This window comes from Dipodomys ordii, unplaced genomic scaffold (genome assembly GCF_000151885.1).
Source record: "Dipodomys ordii isolate 6190 unplaced genomic scaffold, Dord_2.0 Scaffold111, whole genome shotgun sequence".
Taxonomy (NCBI): Eukaryota; Metazoa; Chordata; class Mammalia; order Rodentia; family Heteromyidae; genus Dipodomys; species Dipodomys ordii.
The window spans coordinates 2877003-2893700 of record NW_012267327.1 but is presented as its reverse complement, the minus strand read 5'-3'; the positions used below and the strand labels follow the sequence as shown (position 1 = coordinate 2893700).

Here is a 16698-nt window from a genome sequence, read left to right as displayed (position 1 = left end):
AGGGTAGCTCTCTGATGGATAAGCACCAATGCCATCTGCTCTACACCTTACCTCACATTCATTTCTTTGGGAGCAGGTGCTATAGTTATTCCCATTTTGTAGACAAGAAACTGATGCAGTCACACAACTCTTTCCTGTAGTCCTGGGGTTTGCAAGTGCTATTTACCATTGTTCTGTCCTGCCTGCCCCATGTGAATACAACCATGAATGGATGCAGCTGTTAGTGATAGAGCCGAGTGTTGACCTTATTTGTTTCTTTATTCTACTGGCACAGTGCTGGGCTCAGGGATAAATGCTTGCTGTGTGGAAGTGAGCCACATTGCCACCTCTGGCTTTGCCTCACATGTCAAACCTCATAGCGGAGGAGACCCGTGTGTCTGGTGCCTGATTAGGATCGAACTTTTCTTTTGGTGCACCTCTCGTCTTACACAAACACATCCTGGTTATGGTCTAGGCATCTTTGGAGATATCTATTTCTCCTGAACTTTTCCTGACCACTATTTATGACCGTTCTTGGCTACCATTTTCTCTCAGTGGTTTTACTAGCTCTACATGTCTTTGTGGTCCAGTAGGAAAGCTAGTCCTTTGCTAGGCTAAAATTTCCCTAAAGAGAGCAAATCAAGTCCTTACTTTGAGAAGCCTTTCCTCACACTGGAGCTGTGCCTAGCATTGGGTCTCAGGAAGGAAGAAGCCTGGGAGGACTTCTCAGCCTCTGGAACATGCCAGTACTTGGCAAGCCCCAGACCACATTTGGAAAACAAAGTTCTCTTAAAATGAAACTGTTACTAAATATTTTTGCCTCAGGCTCACAAACATTTAAGACAAGTCTTGCTGCTTAGCAAATAAATCACATATCACCAGCATCAAATACTGAAACTGAACCAAGAGTGTTGCTTTCTGACACTTTGTTTTTGTTCTGAATTGAAGTGACTCAGAGTTTGTCACTCCACTAACACTAACTTCAATAATTAAGTCCCAAGCTGCTTTGCAGGGTCTTCTTTCTTATTCTGTAATATCATAACAGGCTCTGTCATTTAGGTGGCTGATAATTGCAAATGCTGCCCACCTTGTCCTCTAGCTCCTGAGAGGTTGAGATCCAGTGAGAAAAAGAGCTTGCTGATATTCTGTAGCTCTCTGTCATAGGCCTTTATTCCTTTTTTCCCTTTCCTTGAATTTTTGTTGCATGTAGAAAGCTTTGCTGCTTTGCATAAAACTGAGATCATGAACATGTCTACATAAAAGGAAACTTTGCAGTTTACTAATGAACTGGAAAACATTGCTGTATAAACTCTTTGTCAATACATAAAAAAATGAAAACTAATATTTAGTCCACAGTAAATCAAAGCATTAAAACCAGGGGGAAATTTTCTCAATCATAGTTCAAACAGTGTAGGATTCCTGTTGTATAACTTTGGATACAGGGCAATCATTGTTTCTGTACCTAGGTGAGTTATCAGACTACTTCCTAAGTTTGGATTCGCTGCCAGTGGTTTACCCTTTGCTCTTTCAGCTTCATGAAAACAGTCTGGGAATGCCTTTGATTTGCTGGGCTCTTGTGATTTTTGATTTCTTTGCTAGAGTCACTTCCTCTGGGATAGCTTCATTCTATTTGTCATTCACCTCTCAGTGGCCTCATTCATGCTGGTGACTTCACCTGCACTGAGCTGCTCTGGCTGCGCCTTGAGAGGCTCCCACATAGCAATAGTGTCCGCTTACCCACAGTAGCTGATTTTCTGCGACTCCACTTAGAGTCTATTCAGATTTCACACTCAGAATTCTTTCTTCTTTACTGTTAGTTTGTTGGTTGTTTTTGGTTTGGGGTTTTGGCAGTCAGTACTAGTGTTTGACCTGAAAGTCTTTCACTTGCTAGATAGATGTGCTACTGCTATACTCCTAAGCCACCCATCCAGCCCTTTATTGTACTAGTTATTTGGGGGATGAAGTTCCACTTTCTGCCTGGACATGCACCTAGTCAATAATCCACCTATTTGGGGCATCCTGTTGTAGCTAGGATGATGCGCACTCACCATCCCTCCCAGCTTCTTGGGAGTTGAGATGCAGTTTCATGGACGTTTCTGCCTGCACTGGAACTACTGTCCTGATCTCAGTCTCCCGTGTAGTTTGAGAAGGCAGGTTCTTGCCGCCCACTCCAGGCTTCTTTCTGTTGAAGTAGGATCTTGTGGGTTTTGCTGCCTAGCTTGGCCTTGAATCTTGATCTTTCCAATTCCAGCCTTCCAAGTAGCTAGGATTACAGGCAGGAGCCACCGACTCTCACTTATCAGTTCTTTGCTCTTTCATCTTTCTTGCCCAGTTTCCTCTTTTGATAATGTATTATCGCTGGGAGGCAAGGAGATAACAGGGCCGTGCACTTGGCTATCTGTGCATGAACTGAATAATAGACATGCAGTGACTGGTCACCAGCATTCTTCAAAAGAAGTGACATGGCCCATCAGTAACTGTGATGCACACTGCACTTCTGCTGTTCATGGAGTAGTTTGTGGGCTTAAGAAATAGCACAAAGTCTGTACTTGATGTAGTTTCGTTATTCGGTGACTGAATTTTGGTGACTGCATTTTGGGTGACTCATGTTATTTAATTAAACCACAGTCACAAGGATTTCTGCATGTCAGAACCATGCAAAGTAAGGACGGTTGTGATTTATTTCAAGTTGTATATTCTAGACATCTTTCATTTTTTCTTCCAACTCTGGCATCCCAACTCAGGATTATTCAAGGATTTTTGTTACTATTCAGAGGTGTTTAAATATTCCCATAAAAATTATTGTTGGGAAGTAGAAGGAAATAAATTTCTGTTAGCCAGGTATGGTGGCTCATCCCTGTAATTCTGGCTACCCAGGAGGCAGACACTGGGAAGATTGTAACAAAAAGTAAGTAATACTCCATCTCAGCCATCAAGCTGATCATGATGGAACGTAGCTGTAATGCCAGCTGTGTAGGAGGCATAGATATGGAGGATCCTAGTCTAAGGCCATCCCTAAAAAAAAAACTCAATCTGAAAAAAGCAAAAAGGGCTTAGAAGCATGATTCAGGTGGTAGAATGTGAACCCCTAAGTTCAGACCCCAGTACAACCAAAAAATAAGTAACTAAGAAAATCAATCAATAAGTAAATAAATAAATATCACAATAGCCTTGAGATTCTACTATGGTCTCAAGTCCTGATGTGAGGCTTAGCTTGTCAAGTAAAGTTGGCCCTGAAATCACATTTAAAAGAATTGCAACAGCAGATTCTCCTGAGGACGTAAGGACATACACTAGGTTGTACTGGAGGTTTCTCTCCAAGAAGGTAACAACGATCCAATAAACATTATTTCAGTGGATCATTTTGTGGCCTAGTTGATGGCTTCTGGCATTAGGACTTTAGGTTACCAAGGTAAATGTGAACTCTTACCTGATGGCCTTGACTTTGGTCCCATCCACATACCGGTCACATTCTGGAAGTACATTATGGAGTTATCCACTGTAGGTCACACTTAACTTTTTATGGAAATGGAGTTACTCATTCCTCGGCACTTTCCAAATCCAGACCTCCTAACTCCTCTGAAACCTTCCACAGGACCAGAGTACTTCAGACCGAAAGGAAAATTCATCCGAAAATTCATTGCTCTTCATTTATATTTAAATACGTAGTACCCAAAGCCTAGTTGTTTTTATTCCTAGGTCCTATAGGCAGGGAATGTGATGTTTATTTAGTATTCATTTTGATAAAATTGTTTCATCAGAGAAGTTGGTAGGATTTGTTTCTTAATGATTTTACTTGCCAGAAGGCAAGTAGGAGAGTTTCTAATTGGCAATTCACTTTTCTCTAGCATTGCATTTTCACAAAGCCTTCATTTGTGTGTATATGTGTTTTAAATGACTGCTAAGCGTTTAAAATTGTAATTCAAATAATATTTTAAATGAGATTATAATGTGATTTTAAAAGTTAGCAGATGTTCTTTATCCTACATTGAAAATAATATTGGTTTATAGCTCAATAGATTCCAAAAGGATTCTAAATTGCTTTTCTACAGTTATCAGAAAACAGTACTTTATGATCTATTCTTAATCTGACACGCATTTTATCTCACTGGTAAGCCTTTCCACCACTTCAGTTACTGTTTTCTGAATGTCATGTCTTTGAGCAATACTGAATTCTGGGATTTGGGATTTTGCCAGGTAGACCACAGTTTAGGTGGACCTGTGTCAGCCTATCAAATCAAGTGTTTAGGGCATCATAAAAATTTAACATGATAAACCTGATTTTGTCTGCATGTTGGTTTGGTAATTTTACTACATTTTTATCAGCTACAACTTGTTTTCTATCCTATGTATGGTCTGTATCAGTCATAAAGGAATCAGGTCAATCTTGAATTATGACTCTTCTATTCATGTCATTGGAACATAACATCACTTTGTCACATGAATTTGAAAGATTGACTACATGAGAAACCTTTTTTAGACTAGATCAGACTTTCATCTAGGAATATCCAATACTGGCTTTGACTCATGCACACCCACCTGCACAACAGAAACAACATTAAATAACCACTCGAATGAATGTAAGGAGCATGGGGCCTGCCTGTGTGTGCCTTTTTTGTGCACCATAGTGGATGTCAGGTGGCTTGAGAGTGCTAACATATTATTGTTGGAGAAAATCTTCTTGTTCAATAACAATGCCTGGTACAATGTAGCTACATAGTAGATCTATGTAGAACAAGAACCTAACACATTTTTAAGCAGAAGAAAAACACAATGTATTGATAGCTTACATCTACAACACTCTCAGGAGGCTGAGATCCGAGAATCACAGTTTGAAGGTATCCTGAGCAGACAGATCTGACAGATTCTTGTCCCCAAATAACTAGCAAAAAATTCATAATTGGTAGAGCTCCAGTCATGATTTAAAAAGTTTAACGAGCTCAAGGTCCTGAGATTAATCCCCAGTCATAGCACAAAATAAAGAGAAAATGATGATGAGGAGGAGGGACAGGAAAATTAAAATTTTTCTCACAATAAAAAAATTAAATTCTTAATTTGTTGATATAAAAAACAGCCTATTGTGCCAGGCATGGTGATGCATTCCTGTAATTTCAGCACCCTGGAGGCAGAGGCTGGGAGATCTCATGTTTGAGGCCAGCTTGGCTTACATAACAAGTTGAAGACCAACTTAGGCTATTTACCAAGACCCTGTCTCCAAACAACACAAAAATATCATATTGTGACTTCTGATGTTCCTATACAGCAGCATTAAGGTTATAGGTTTTAGTTAAAATATAAATAGCATTATTTCTCATTTATTTCTATAGTGATTTCAATAATTTTAGAGCTGGGTGCTGGTGGCTCACGCCTGTAATCCTAGCTACTCAGGAGGCTGAGATCTGAGGATCATGGTTCAAAGCCAGTTTGTTAAAATCCTTATAAATCTGCAGATTGTTAAAAATTATATATATTGTCTTGCTAATCAGCCAAAAAAATCAAAACATTTGATAAGAGCTGCGTTAAGACCACATTAAATTATTTTTATGTTGTTGTTAAGTGTTTGGGGAATTATTTGAATATATATTCTTTATCATGTTTAATGTTCTAATAAACTTAATAATAAATGAGGTTAAATCCATTTATTAAAGGACAAGAAAAGGTCACCAGTGAAAAGCCTTTGTAATTATTCGGTTCCGTGGCATTGTAGAGTAACTGAGAGAATTGGCAATTGAGCAAACAGTGAGATACCTTCCCAATACTTGCTGGGGGACTTGGTGAACTGTGGCAATTGTGAACAGAGAATACAAGCTAAAAGATTCCTTATAAAATGGTTCACTGAAGGAAACATAGACCTTCCTTTCATTTAAGTAGAACTTACTAATAAATCTGTTGCAAACAGCTGTGTATTTGAAGGAAAAGTTTAAGATAACCTTAAAAATAAGTAGTAATTGAAGCAACCCATAAGATCTAAAGCTCTCTCCAAGAGACAGTATACTTACACTCAAAGGGAAAAGCCCATTTTAGATTGTAGGATTTTGTGGCATTTTACTTTTGTTGGTATGGTTTGCCTTATTTCTCTTATACTAGCAGCTTTTCTTTTTTATTTTGGTGGGGGGAGTCTGGTCATGGGGCCTGTACTCTGGGCCTGGGCGCTGTCCCTCAGCTCTTCAACTCAAGGCTAGCGCTCTAACACTTGAGCACCACTTTTGGCTTTTTTCTTTTTGCTTACGTGGTGCTGAGGAATAGAACCTAGGGCCTCAGGCATGCAAGGCAAGCGCTCTACCTCTGAGCCACCTTCCCAGCCCTACTAGCAACTTTTCTAAGCCTGAAGGGATTGGATTATATGTGAGGTCCAAACTCTTAGTTTTGTTAAGAATGTCATAATCAGCCTTTTGCATGCAATTAGACTAGCCTAAAATATAAATTCTTGTTGCTTGATCTTAGTGACTCTTTCATAATTGAATTAAACCTGGAAGAGTCATTAATGGATGTTTGATAATGAGGTACATTTGCAGTAGCTTCTATTTTAGAAGCCTTTTGCAGAATTTTCAAGCTGTAGTTAGATAACAATATACATGAGATTAAAATGAAAGCATGACATATATCTAGAGGAAATTTCCTGACTTCTTTTGATCTGTGAATTCAATTTCATGCTAGATGATATCTGAGCCTAGAAATGGGAAAGCTGTGAAAACCATGCCATAAAAGGAGGCAGGGATAAGACTGAGTGGGAGTCACCTAAACTCCAGATCTGGGTGAAGGTAGCCGATCAAATCACACCTTGGGGAACTCACCATAGGATGCTTTCTGGTTACTGTGGATTTCTCATTTCTCATGTGGGTGTGAGTCATTCAGCTTCACAGAAGATTATTGCTTAGACCTCTGTCTCCTACTAAACAGACTACAGTTGGTGTACTAAAGTTTGAATAGGCAGAGATTCAGAATATTCTTCTGAGGCCCATATTACACCATACGCATAGATTTTTGTCATGGCCATTTAGGCATTTATTTGTTGATTTTCTTATGTTTAATCTGTGCATCATTTTAGTAGAGGAAAAATACAGCATTTGCAATATCTCCCCCCGTAGGACAGTCAGCCATTGATTTCTGGCATGGAAAATATCCCTGTGTGGGTGGGCATGTAACAGAATTTCAATCTCTCAGTCTGACTCTTAAGTTAACAATGTTAGGTTAACAATTGGCAAAAAATTAATCTTGATACCAGTGGGAAAAAAAAGGCCACTACAAAATAAAAGATAATATTCTTAGGCCTGTTCATTACATCATTCCCTCAGGGAAAGTACAGAGTACTTGACAATAAACCCAGCATCAGCAACAGTAACACAAATGATGCATCCCGTTGAGTTTGTGGTTTTATTTTTAATAGACTATTTCAGGTGAAAGTTTTAAGCCTGTGTCTCCATCATGATTTTACAAGGTGGTAATTTTTCCCATGTTCTGTTCTGTTCAAAACTAAATGTTCATTATTTCCAGATGTTTTACTAATTTTGCATATGGAGAAACTTAATTCTCTGCTAATTAACAAGCTATTCCCCGTCAACAAAATGTGTATCAGTGTTATCTCCTCAGTCAGGGGTGGGTTGCTCATCAGGGGACACTGATAAGTCTAACGCATTTTGATTACCATAACTGGGGAACTACCTAATGTGTAGCGTCCACAGATTCCACTCAATGTTCTGTAATGCACAAGCAACCCCCACAGGGAAACCTAACCCAAACCAGCTTATATCTAAAAGTAAATAAATGTGTCATTTAAGAAAGTCTGCTTTTGCCAGGTGCCAGTGGCTCATACCTGTCATCCTAGCTACTAGCTACTCAGAGAGCTGAGATATGAAGATCACACTTCAAAGCCCAACTGGGCAGGAAAGTTTGTGAGACTCCTATCTCCAATAAAAACTACCAAAAAAAAAGCCAAAAAATGGAGCTGTGCCTCAAGTGGTAGAGCAATAACCTTGAACAAAAGAAGCTCAGGGACAGTGCCCAGGCCTTGAGTTCAAGCTCTAGGATTGGTATGTGCAAGCTCTCTCTCTCTGTCTCTCTGTCTCTCTCTGTCTGTCTCTCTGTCTATCTCTGTCTCTCTCTGTCTCTCTCTGTCACACACACGCGCACACGTGCACATGCGCGCGCACGCACAAATCCTGCTATATATTGCTTCCATTTCCAAAGAACAAGTAATCATGTGATATGAAGGAGTTGTTTCCTCAAGATTATGCAATTGCAGTGACCTGTTCCTTTGTCTTTTCAATGGCTTCCCTTGTGATTGAGTTTATATTTATATAATTCTTTCTTTTCCTTTTAAGCACTTAAATACAAATCCAATCGTACAAATAGGAAAATCATCCTCTTACTCATTGCTGGAGTGGTACTCACCGCAATTGTTATTGTTGGAGCCATTCTCTTCATCCCAGGTAAGCTATATAGGTATTTGAGGAATGAGGGATTCAGGACTAATGTCAGAGGTCCTTCCAAGAGGGAATTATAACAGGTTATGGCAAGTAGGTTGGCTTCAAATGATAGAAATCATCTCATTGCTCTGGAAGCCCTAAGTGAATTAACAGCCATCAGGATCTCACCCCTCTCTGTGATCTAAGGGCCAAACTATTCTGCAGCTTCTAGCTTCAGATATATGCAGACAGTCTGAACATTACTTAGTGGTGACAGCAGAGCTTCCTCTCTGCTCTGTGGTCACACTGTCTCCTCTTCTCCTCTGCTTTTTTGTGCACCTGTGTCCAATCTCCCTCTGTCTCTCATTCACAAGGTCATTTGTCACTGGGAGAGGGCTACCATTTAATTTAGAGTAAGTCCTCCTTCAGGATCCTAAGTCAAAACTTTTAGCATGTGATGCAAGTTTTGCCATGTAAGGTAATATTTCTGGTGTCTAATCAGTGGGAGAAATGAATATCCTTAGGACTGACATGCAACCCATTATAGAGGCAAACTTCATTGTCCAAGATGTGGAAATGGGAAAGACCACGGGAGGTGGGGGATGGAAGTGTGAGTGGGAAACAAGGGAAGGAACACCTGAAAGAAAGGGAAAGACAAGCTGTGATTTCAAGTAGTAGGATCCCTGAGAATAGCACTGAGACTGAAGTGTAACTGTAGTGGTTAGGAACATAAATCTAACAGCTGTATTTGCATCTGCATTTGGTGAGGACCTGGGGAGGAGATGAAATCAGAAGACAGCTTGAAAGAGCAATGATTTCACTTTGGGACAGATTGAATATCACAAAGGAAGGAAATGGTAAAAGATGACTAAGGCTTGTCATCTGGAATTCTTGAAGGTTAGGAAGGAGGTAGCGCTATCCAAGGGCTCAACGTGAAAATTCATTTGGTCTTAAGTCATTGAAAATAATTGCTCATCCTGTGGAAATTTTGGAGCAGTTTTAAGTCTTTCATAGCTTATAATTCTAGTACTGAGATGAACTAATCAGTCAAATACCTGAACTTGACAAAGAAGTATGTAAGAAAATATGGTAAATATTCTTATTTATTAACAGGAGAATATTCAGTAAAGAATGCATCTGGCCTTGGTCTCATTGTAATTTCTACCGGAATAGTATTAATATTACTTCAGTACAATGTGTTTATGGCAGGTGAGTATCTTAAGTATCTTACAGCATGATTTTGCCTACCTTTTTATTTTAAAATGGCACTCAGTGAAAATGTTTTTGTGTATTTTTTTTAGTAACTTAACAGAAGCTGGTTTAAAGATTGTCTATTATATCCTTAGTGGAATTTCCCATACAGATTGGTTTTAAGGTTATCACAATATTCAAGACAGTTAATTATTTTACAGAAAACAATTTTCCTACATATTGATGCCATTTGGCATAACTTTAAAGTTTGCTATGTAGTGTTGAATGGTTATTACATCACTTTTGTAGTTTTTATTTTTTGGGGGGGGGTCTGGTTGTGGGGCCTGAACTCTGGGCCTGGGCGCTGTCCCTCAGCTCTTCAGCTCAAGGCTAGCGCTCTACCACTTGAGCCACAGAGCCACTTCTGGCTTTTTTTCTTTTTGCTTATGTGGTGCTGGGGAATTGAACCCAGGGCCTCAGGCATGCAAGGCAAGTACTCTACCACTGAGCCACCTTCCCAGCCCCTCACTTTTGTAGTTATAAGTAGATGTTAAAAGCACTCTTTTAGGGGGTTAGTTTTATCAAAATACAAAGACACTATAAGGAAATAACCACAGTGAAAGTTCCTTAGACAATATGTGTTCTTTTTTTTAAAGCATGTTTTCTTTTTCTGCTTATTCTCTATAGAAGACTCGTTCTACAAGATGGGTGATAAATCACAAAAAGTAGAAACATTTTTCAGTTATTGGAAAATCTTGACACTGCCTTTAAAAGATAGTATAAAGCCAGGTGCTGGTGGCTCATGCTTGTAATCCTAGCTACTCAAGAGGCTGAGATCTGAGGATCATCATTCAAAGCCAGCCGAGGCAGTGAAGTCTGTAGGAATCTTATCATCAGAAAACCAAAAGTGAGGCTGTGGCTCAAAGTGGTATAGTGCTAGCCTTGAGCAAAAAAGAGCTCAGGGACGGCGCCCAGGCCCTGAGTTAAAGTCCCATAACTGATGACAAAAAAGAGATGGTATGAATATCTTATCTGTAATCAATATTATGATCTTTGAATTATAAGAACAAACACCCAGCATATTTGTTGTTACTATCAAAGAATCCCACTTAATAGTGGGTCTTAGAGTCTTTATGTAGCTTGCTGTCCTATCAATTTACGATAAGATCACAGATCTTCCAGGTGCACAAAATAGCAGTCATGGTGTTCATAATCACATTTGTTAATAACTCCCTCCCCCAGACCAACTTTGTGAGCTGGAGGAGAAGCCAGGGTCATCAGCCCTTCATGAAAGAAAATACACAAACATGGTCAATGCAGCATTTTGTTCTCTAATCCGGGCAAAAACTGCTTGTCCTGCTCAGTTAACTGTGACAGTAAAAGGCTGCAGGAGTATAACTGGAGCAGACACTTGATTAGAAGGGCTAGGGCACTGGAACAACCTTTACTATCTGACAAGAACCTGCAGCCAGCGTTTGGCTATAAGATCTTACCTTGATTGGCACAGAGGCTAGCAGGAGTGACTGCTTCATCGATATTCCCTTCGTGCTTCGCTAATGTTCTTTTCCTTCCCACAGCTTTTGGGATGACCTCCTTCACCATTGCTATATTGATCACTCAGGTGCTGGGCTGTGTGCTTGCTATGGTTGGACTGTGTCTTTGTATGTTTGGTAAGAGTCACGTTCTTCTGCAGGCCCAATTTGGATTTCTGTTGGATAATGTTTTCCCTTTTTTTTTTCTCCCTTGTTCTTCTTTTGAGAGCAGTTTTACTTGCACAGCTAACCTGGATTTCTGTACTCTCCCACCCCTTCCTTTCACAAACCCCACACAGCCATAGCCTCCCATAACGTCTCACACCAGACTGGTACATTTGTTTTAACCAATAAGTCAAGACGGAACCATTATATGTCAGTGACAGATCTATAATGACACATACAACACTCCCCTCCCACCCCCACCATGGTCAAATCATACAGAATAGATTCGCTACCCTGACACTCCTGTGTCCCACTTTTATCTCTGTCTCTCCTTCCAAACCCCTGGCAACACTGACCTATTTACAGTCCCTATACAGTTTTACATTTTCCAACATGTCTCAAAGTTGGACTCATATTGTCCATATGAGCTTTTTATGGGCTTCTTTTACTTAGAAATAATCTCAGTTCCTCCATGTCTTTTTCACATCGTGATTGCTCCCATGCTTTGTAGTGCTGAATAATCTTCTACTATAGGAAGCTGCCATCTTTTTTTATGCATTCGCCTATTGCAGAATGTCCTGGTGATTTTCAGTTTCTTGTGAGTGCGAATAAAGCATTCATAAACATCCATCCACAAGTTTTTATGTGTACATGGATTTTCAACTCATTTGGGGAAATCCCAAACACTGTAATTTCTTAATGCTGTGCCAAACACCATTAGTCTTGCAGTAAACTACCAAACTCCATTTGCTACTACCACTAATGAGTGCAAATTCTGTTTCTTCACACATTTTGCAGAATTTGGTGTGGTGGACTTTTCTGTCTTAATTCATTCCCCCCCAGAGAGAGCAGCAGTTTCTACCTTGCTTGAAGAATGTGGGCAATATTTGGCTTGTGAGTTGATTGTTCTAACAGCCAAACTGTTATTCCTGTAATTACAGAAGAACTTTTACAGTACCACGCTCCAGTTGATTGGAGGATTAGATTTTGTACACCATTGTCCACTTTATTGTCCTGGTACAGTAAGTTGATTCAGGAGCAGAAAGACTTACTTTTTATAATATGGAATTATTTCACTGAAGTTAATAATGGATATAATTTTTATTATCTGTAGATGTAAAGCATTTTTATTTATTGATCATTAGGACACAGCTTCCTCTAATTCTTAAAGCTTGATACATGCTTGGATTAGCTCAGTAGGGAAGCTAGCACTTGCCTAACGTGGGAGAGGCCCTGGTTTCAATCCCTAGGACCACAAAAAAATAAACAAAAACAAAAAACTATTGATATGAGTTTTTGTTGATACCATTAAAACATTCTATAGGCACTTCTAATGGGAGATTTCATTTGTTTCTACAGCATGTGTACCAGTGCATGGCCCACTATTGATTTCAGGTTTGGGCATCATAGCTCTAGCAGAATTACTTGGACTAGTTTATATGAAGTTTGTGGGTAAGTCAAAATTATTTTTGCTATCCTTTGCTGAGAATTTCAGATATATAACTTAGAAAATACTTTTAGTAGGTTTTTCCAATTTAAACCCAAAGAAATGTATTAATAGCTTTAACAATAAGAAATAAGTCAGAATAGAGTTCATAAAATAGGGTAATGAATAAAATAAATAAGTAAAAGAGGCTCATGAATTAATGAAAAGTCCAAATTATAAGCTATCTTAAAAGAAATTGAATGTAGGCTTGGTGATGCACATCTGTAATCCTAGCAACTCAGGAGCTGGAGATTAGGAAAGATCATGGGTCTAAGGCCAGGCAGGAGAAAAAGGTTAACAAAACCCTATCTCAGCAAATAAAGCAGACATAGTAGTATGTCCCTGTAATCCAAGCCATATGCTTCAGAAAATGGTGGTCTGAGGCTGGCCCAAGCACAAGTGAATAATCCTAGATGAAAAATAACTAAAACAAATAGGGTTAGCAGTGTGGTTCTACCTGAGTTCAAACTCAGTACCACCAAAACAAAAAACAACAAAAATGAAATAAAAACAAATAAACATAGAAGCCAAAACAACAACCATAAACTGAAGAAAAAGGTTGGCTTTGTGTTTTTGAGTGTATAGAATTTTTCATGCTAAGTTCGGGGACCAGTCTTGGGAGAGAGAGTTCTTGAGTCAACGAGTGTTTAGGATCTTGTCAATCTAGGCATACTGTGAGAATTTTGTTTCCTGTATCACATTATTTCCAAGTTTAAATTTGTAGCCTTCATTATAATTTTAAAGAATATGACTGTGACTTGCACTTCCTGTGGGCTTTTTGTTTTTAAGGTTTAGTCCTTTTCGAAGGTTTCATTTTAATTACTAGAAACGAGTCTTTAATGTCTTTTTTTTTCTATTTTTGTGGGAGAGCTTGGCAGAGCCAATTTCTCACTTTCTTTCCTTTTACGTAGTTCAAACATAACACCATAAGAAGATAGAAATTGGACAGTAAAATCTGTCATTTTTGCTAACTTAAAGAGCACTGACCTACAGTGCATGAGTTTAAAGCAAAGTTAAAACCAATATAGTAAAAAATAATAATAAGATTTTACACTTTGGAAGTCAATTCTTCCTAAGTGTGGTATTAACTTCATTATCTCCAACCCTAGAATTCTGTTAGTTATCAAATAACGAATTTTTGCATAGCTTTATTTTTGAGTATATAGAGAGAAGTACATGCTTTTTCTAGTGTCTGAAGCTATTATGTTGTCATATGTAACATGTTCCCAACAATATGGTTCAGGAATCTCTCTTCAAAATATTTTATGAAGTAAACTGAACTCTAAAGCAAACTCCATCATTCACTAGAATAATGAAAAGTCACAAGTACATGAAGTTATTTATAAAATCCATTTCTGGCTTATCTTGCTGTGTATTTCTGAACTTTACTGTGTGTTTCTAAAAATTAATGGAAAAACTGAATTATTGTAGTTGAGAAATTTCTATAGACTTTCAAAGAGATTTTACCTTTGTTTCTGAACGTCATCTCTTGACTGATACTTCAATTTGATTCTGTTACCTATTTCCTTCCTTTAATTCAGGCTTATTAGATAAACAATTAAACCGCTCAACCAACAATCTTAAGTACCTTGAGTGGATGTGTTCCTGAGTCTTAGTTGCTGCTCAGTGAAAATTCCTAATTTCATGTCACAGAAGTCCTTAAAACACAGCTAAGACATCTGGAGCAGAGTGGCATTCCATGGTAGTGACGAGAGTCTTGAATGCTGAATAGGTTCTATTTCCGTCGACTCTCCCAATCAGCCTGTGTCTGGTCTGGAAGGACGATGCTGCTGATTTGGTTGCTCCCCTGAATACCTAAAAGCAGTATGTGACCTGCAGGGTTTGTATAGCTGATGAAGCAGGATGAGACCTATCTGACTGATGGTCGGAATCCGGGTCATTTTTCCTCATTATTTGGAATGCCTCTCCTTTATTTACCTGCCTCCTCATGCCTTCCATGTCTGGCAAAGAATGATGTTAGCACAGTGGACCATCAGGGCTGAGAATATGTTTGCCCTTCACCTTGCTCCTTGACTTTGAGAGACCTCCTCTATCATTTGCATCCCTGAGGAGCCTGAAACTTACACTGTGGCTTCAAGTGTTACTGTTCAAAATGAAAATAAATGAAAGCACTAGAAGTACACTTCCCTAGTTGTTTTTCTTTATCATGGCTTTAATATCTATTATATATATGATATGTAAGTTAATTCTTAGTCTACTATTACTGACATTTTTGAGAATATATCTAAATTAACTTTTCAAATCAACTTGTCTGATGCCAGAGTGCAGAGAGATGCCTTCGGTCAGTTGAAAGGTGAGAAGAGAACAGGTACAGGAAATCTGCTCTTTAGGTAATGTGGTAGACTAGGAAAATTCATGTGCTTGCTTCTCTGATCTGACGGTGCAAATATAAACATGTAACATTAAGATCGCAAATTTGAGCTTTGTACCAGGAAGTAAAAGTTGTAAGTACTTCCAAAATAATTTATACTCATTGCAGAGAGGATGCGGAAATCCATGTGCCTTGATTTAAATATAACAAAATTCTGAGGTTTTTTTTTTTATTTATTAAAGAAACCTAGATCTCTCCTTGAAGTGAGTTAAAGAGAGTTTAGGATCCAGATATCCAATGAGAATTTTTAAGTTTTACATTTCTCATTTCTTCTAAGTAAAATTTTATAGTCTTAATTGTAATTTTAAAGAGTAGGACTTTGACTTTCACTTCCTGTGGCCTCCTTTTTTCTTAATTGTATTGCCTCTTGTTTTCTTTCTTACTAGAAATGTTCTAATTTTACACAGTGAATTAAGGGGCTGGGCAAAACGTAATGTGTGAGCGTATAAATGACTAAAGTGTTCTGTGAATTGGGCTTGTTATTTATATAGGGTGTTTATATAGATTGTTGAGTTAATATTTGTTCATCCTTCAAGACATTGCCAGTTAGTTCAGGTAACAGCTGACAGTAATATTTCCATATAGTCACCTGATTAGCAGTGAGAACCCTATTTACAACATCTCAGATACTTTAGAATGACACAGAAGCAGGGGAAAAATATGCACATATGTTGTGTATATATGCATTTATATATTTTTCTTGCCTATTGTTAATGACAAGTATATATGATTATCACTTTGGGCTAGCCAAAGGTGACATTCTCTGTGGTTGAGTTGGAACTTAGAAGCTATCCTTCTTATAGTGTTAGGGGGAACGGGAGTTTGCATGGTTGTTCTTCATAATAGTTGTGATAAACACATCGGTAACTTTAAAAATGTCTATAAAATATTGATCTCTGACCCTTCCTATTACCAACCAGAAATTTAGATAGCTATTCAGTTCTCGTTTCCAGGCCTGGTTAGCTGAAGTTGTATTAACATGGAAGTAACTGTTTTGATGGTGCCTAACTATGCTCTAACTCAGTTGGTCTATTCATTAGCAAGCTAAATGTGAGATGTAACCCATGTCACCCTCTCCCACCTCTAAAGGAGTTTGTGTTTGTGTTCAATACAAGGAACAAACCATTCCCCAATGCATTCTCAGTGAGGGCTGTTCATCTAAAGCCACCCATAGCCCTAACAGAGACCGAGATCTCCCCAGGGCAGGGACATACACGGGCCTCGCAATGTGGGACAGAACAGTGGGGAGTTGGGAGAGGCCAGCACCCTGTCAGGACCGCATGGTCAGGTTGACCTGTTTCTCTCGCTGGTTGTTGCTTTTCTGGCAGTTGTGGTTACTGAGTCCTGCTTTGATTCTTCACCAGGAAGGCAGAGTAGGCAGCTAGCTTAGCCTCTCCACTTTGTCTCTGTCTTTTCTCCTCTTCAGGTCTTCTCACCAACAAAGGTCTTTCTTATCTCTATTTCTCAGCTCCCAGCACCACTTGCTTCCTTCCTGTTCCTTCTGCACCTTCTCTTCCTGTCACCAGTTGTCTAGCCTTCACTCTTTTT

General features: G+C 38.8%; 1 protein-coding gene across 6 annotated transcripts in view; it reads left to right on the top strand.

The window, feature by feature from the left end:
• The window catches only part of Cd47 (CD47 molecule), a 52079-nt gene that overhangs the window by 28240 nt on the left and 7141 nt on the right, over positions 1–16698 (top strand). For 5 of the 6 annotated variants that reach the window (XM_013028541.1, XM_013028540.1, XM_013028539.1 and 2 more), the window contains exons 4-7: positions 8301–8408; positions 9498–9593; positions 11153–11245; positions 12632–12724. In XM_013028541.1, the coding sequence (XP_012883995.1) occupies positions 8301–8408; positions 9498–9593; positions 11153–11245; positions 12632–12724 (390 nt within the window). The remainder of the gene's footprint in view (positions 1–8300; positions 8409–9497; positions 9594–11152; positions 11246–12631; positions 12725–16698) is intronic. The other variant, XM_013028543.1, reaches the window with a different exon arrangement.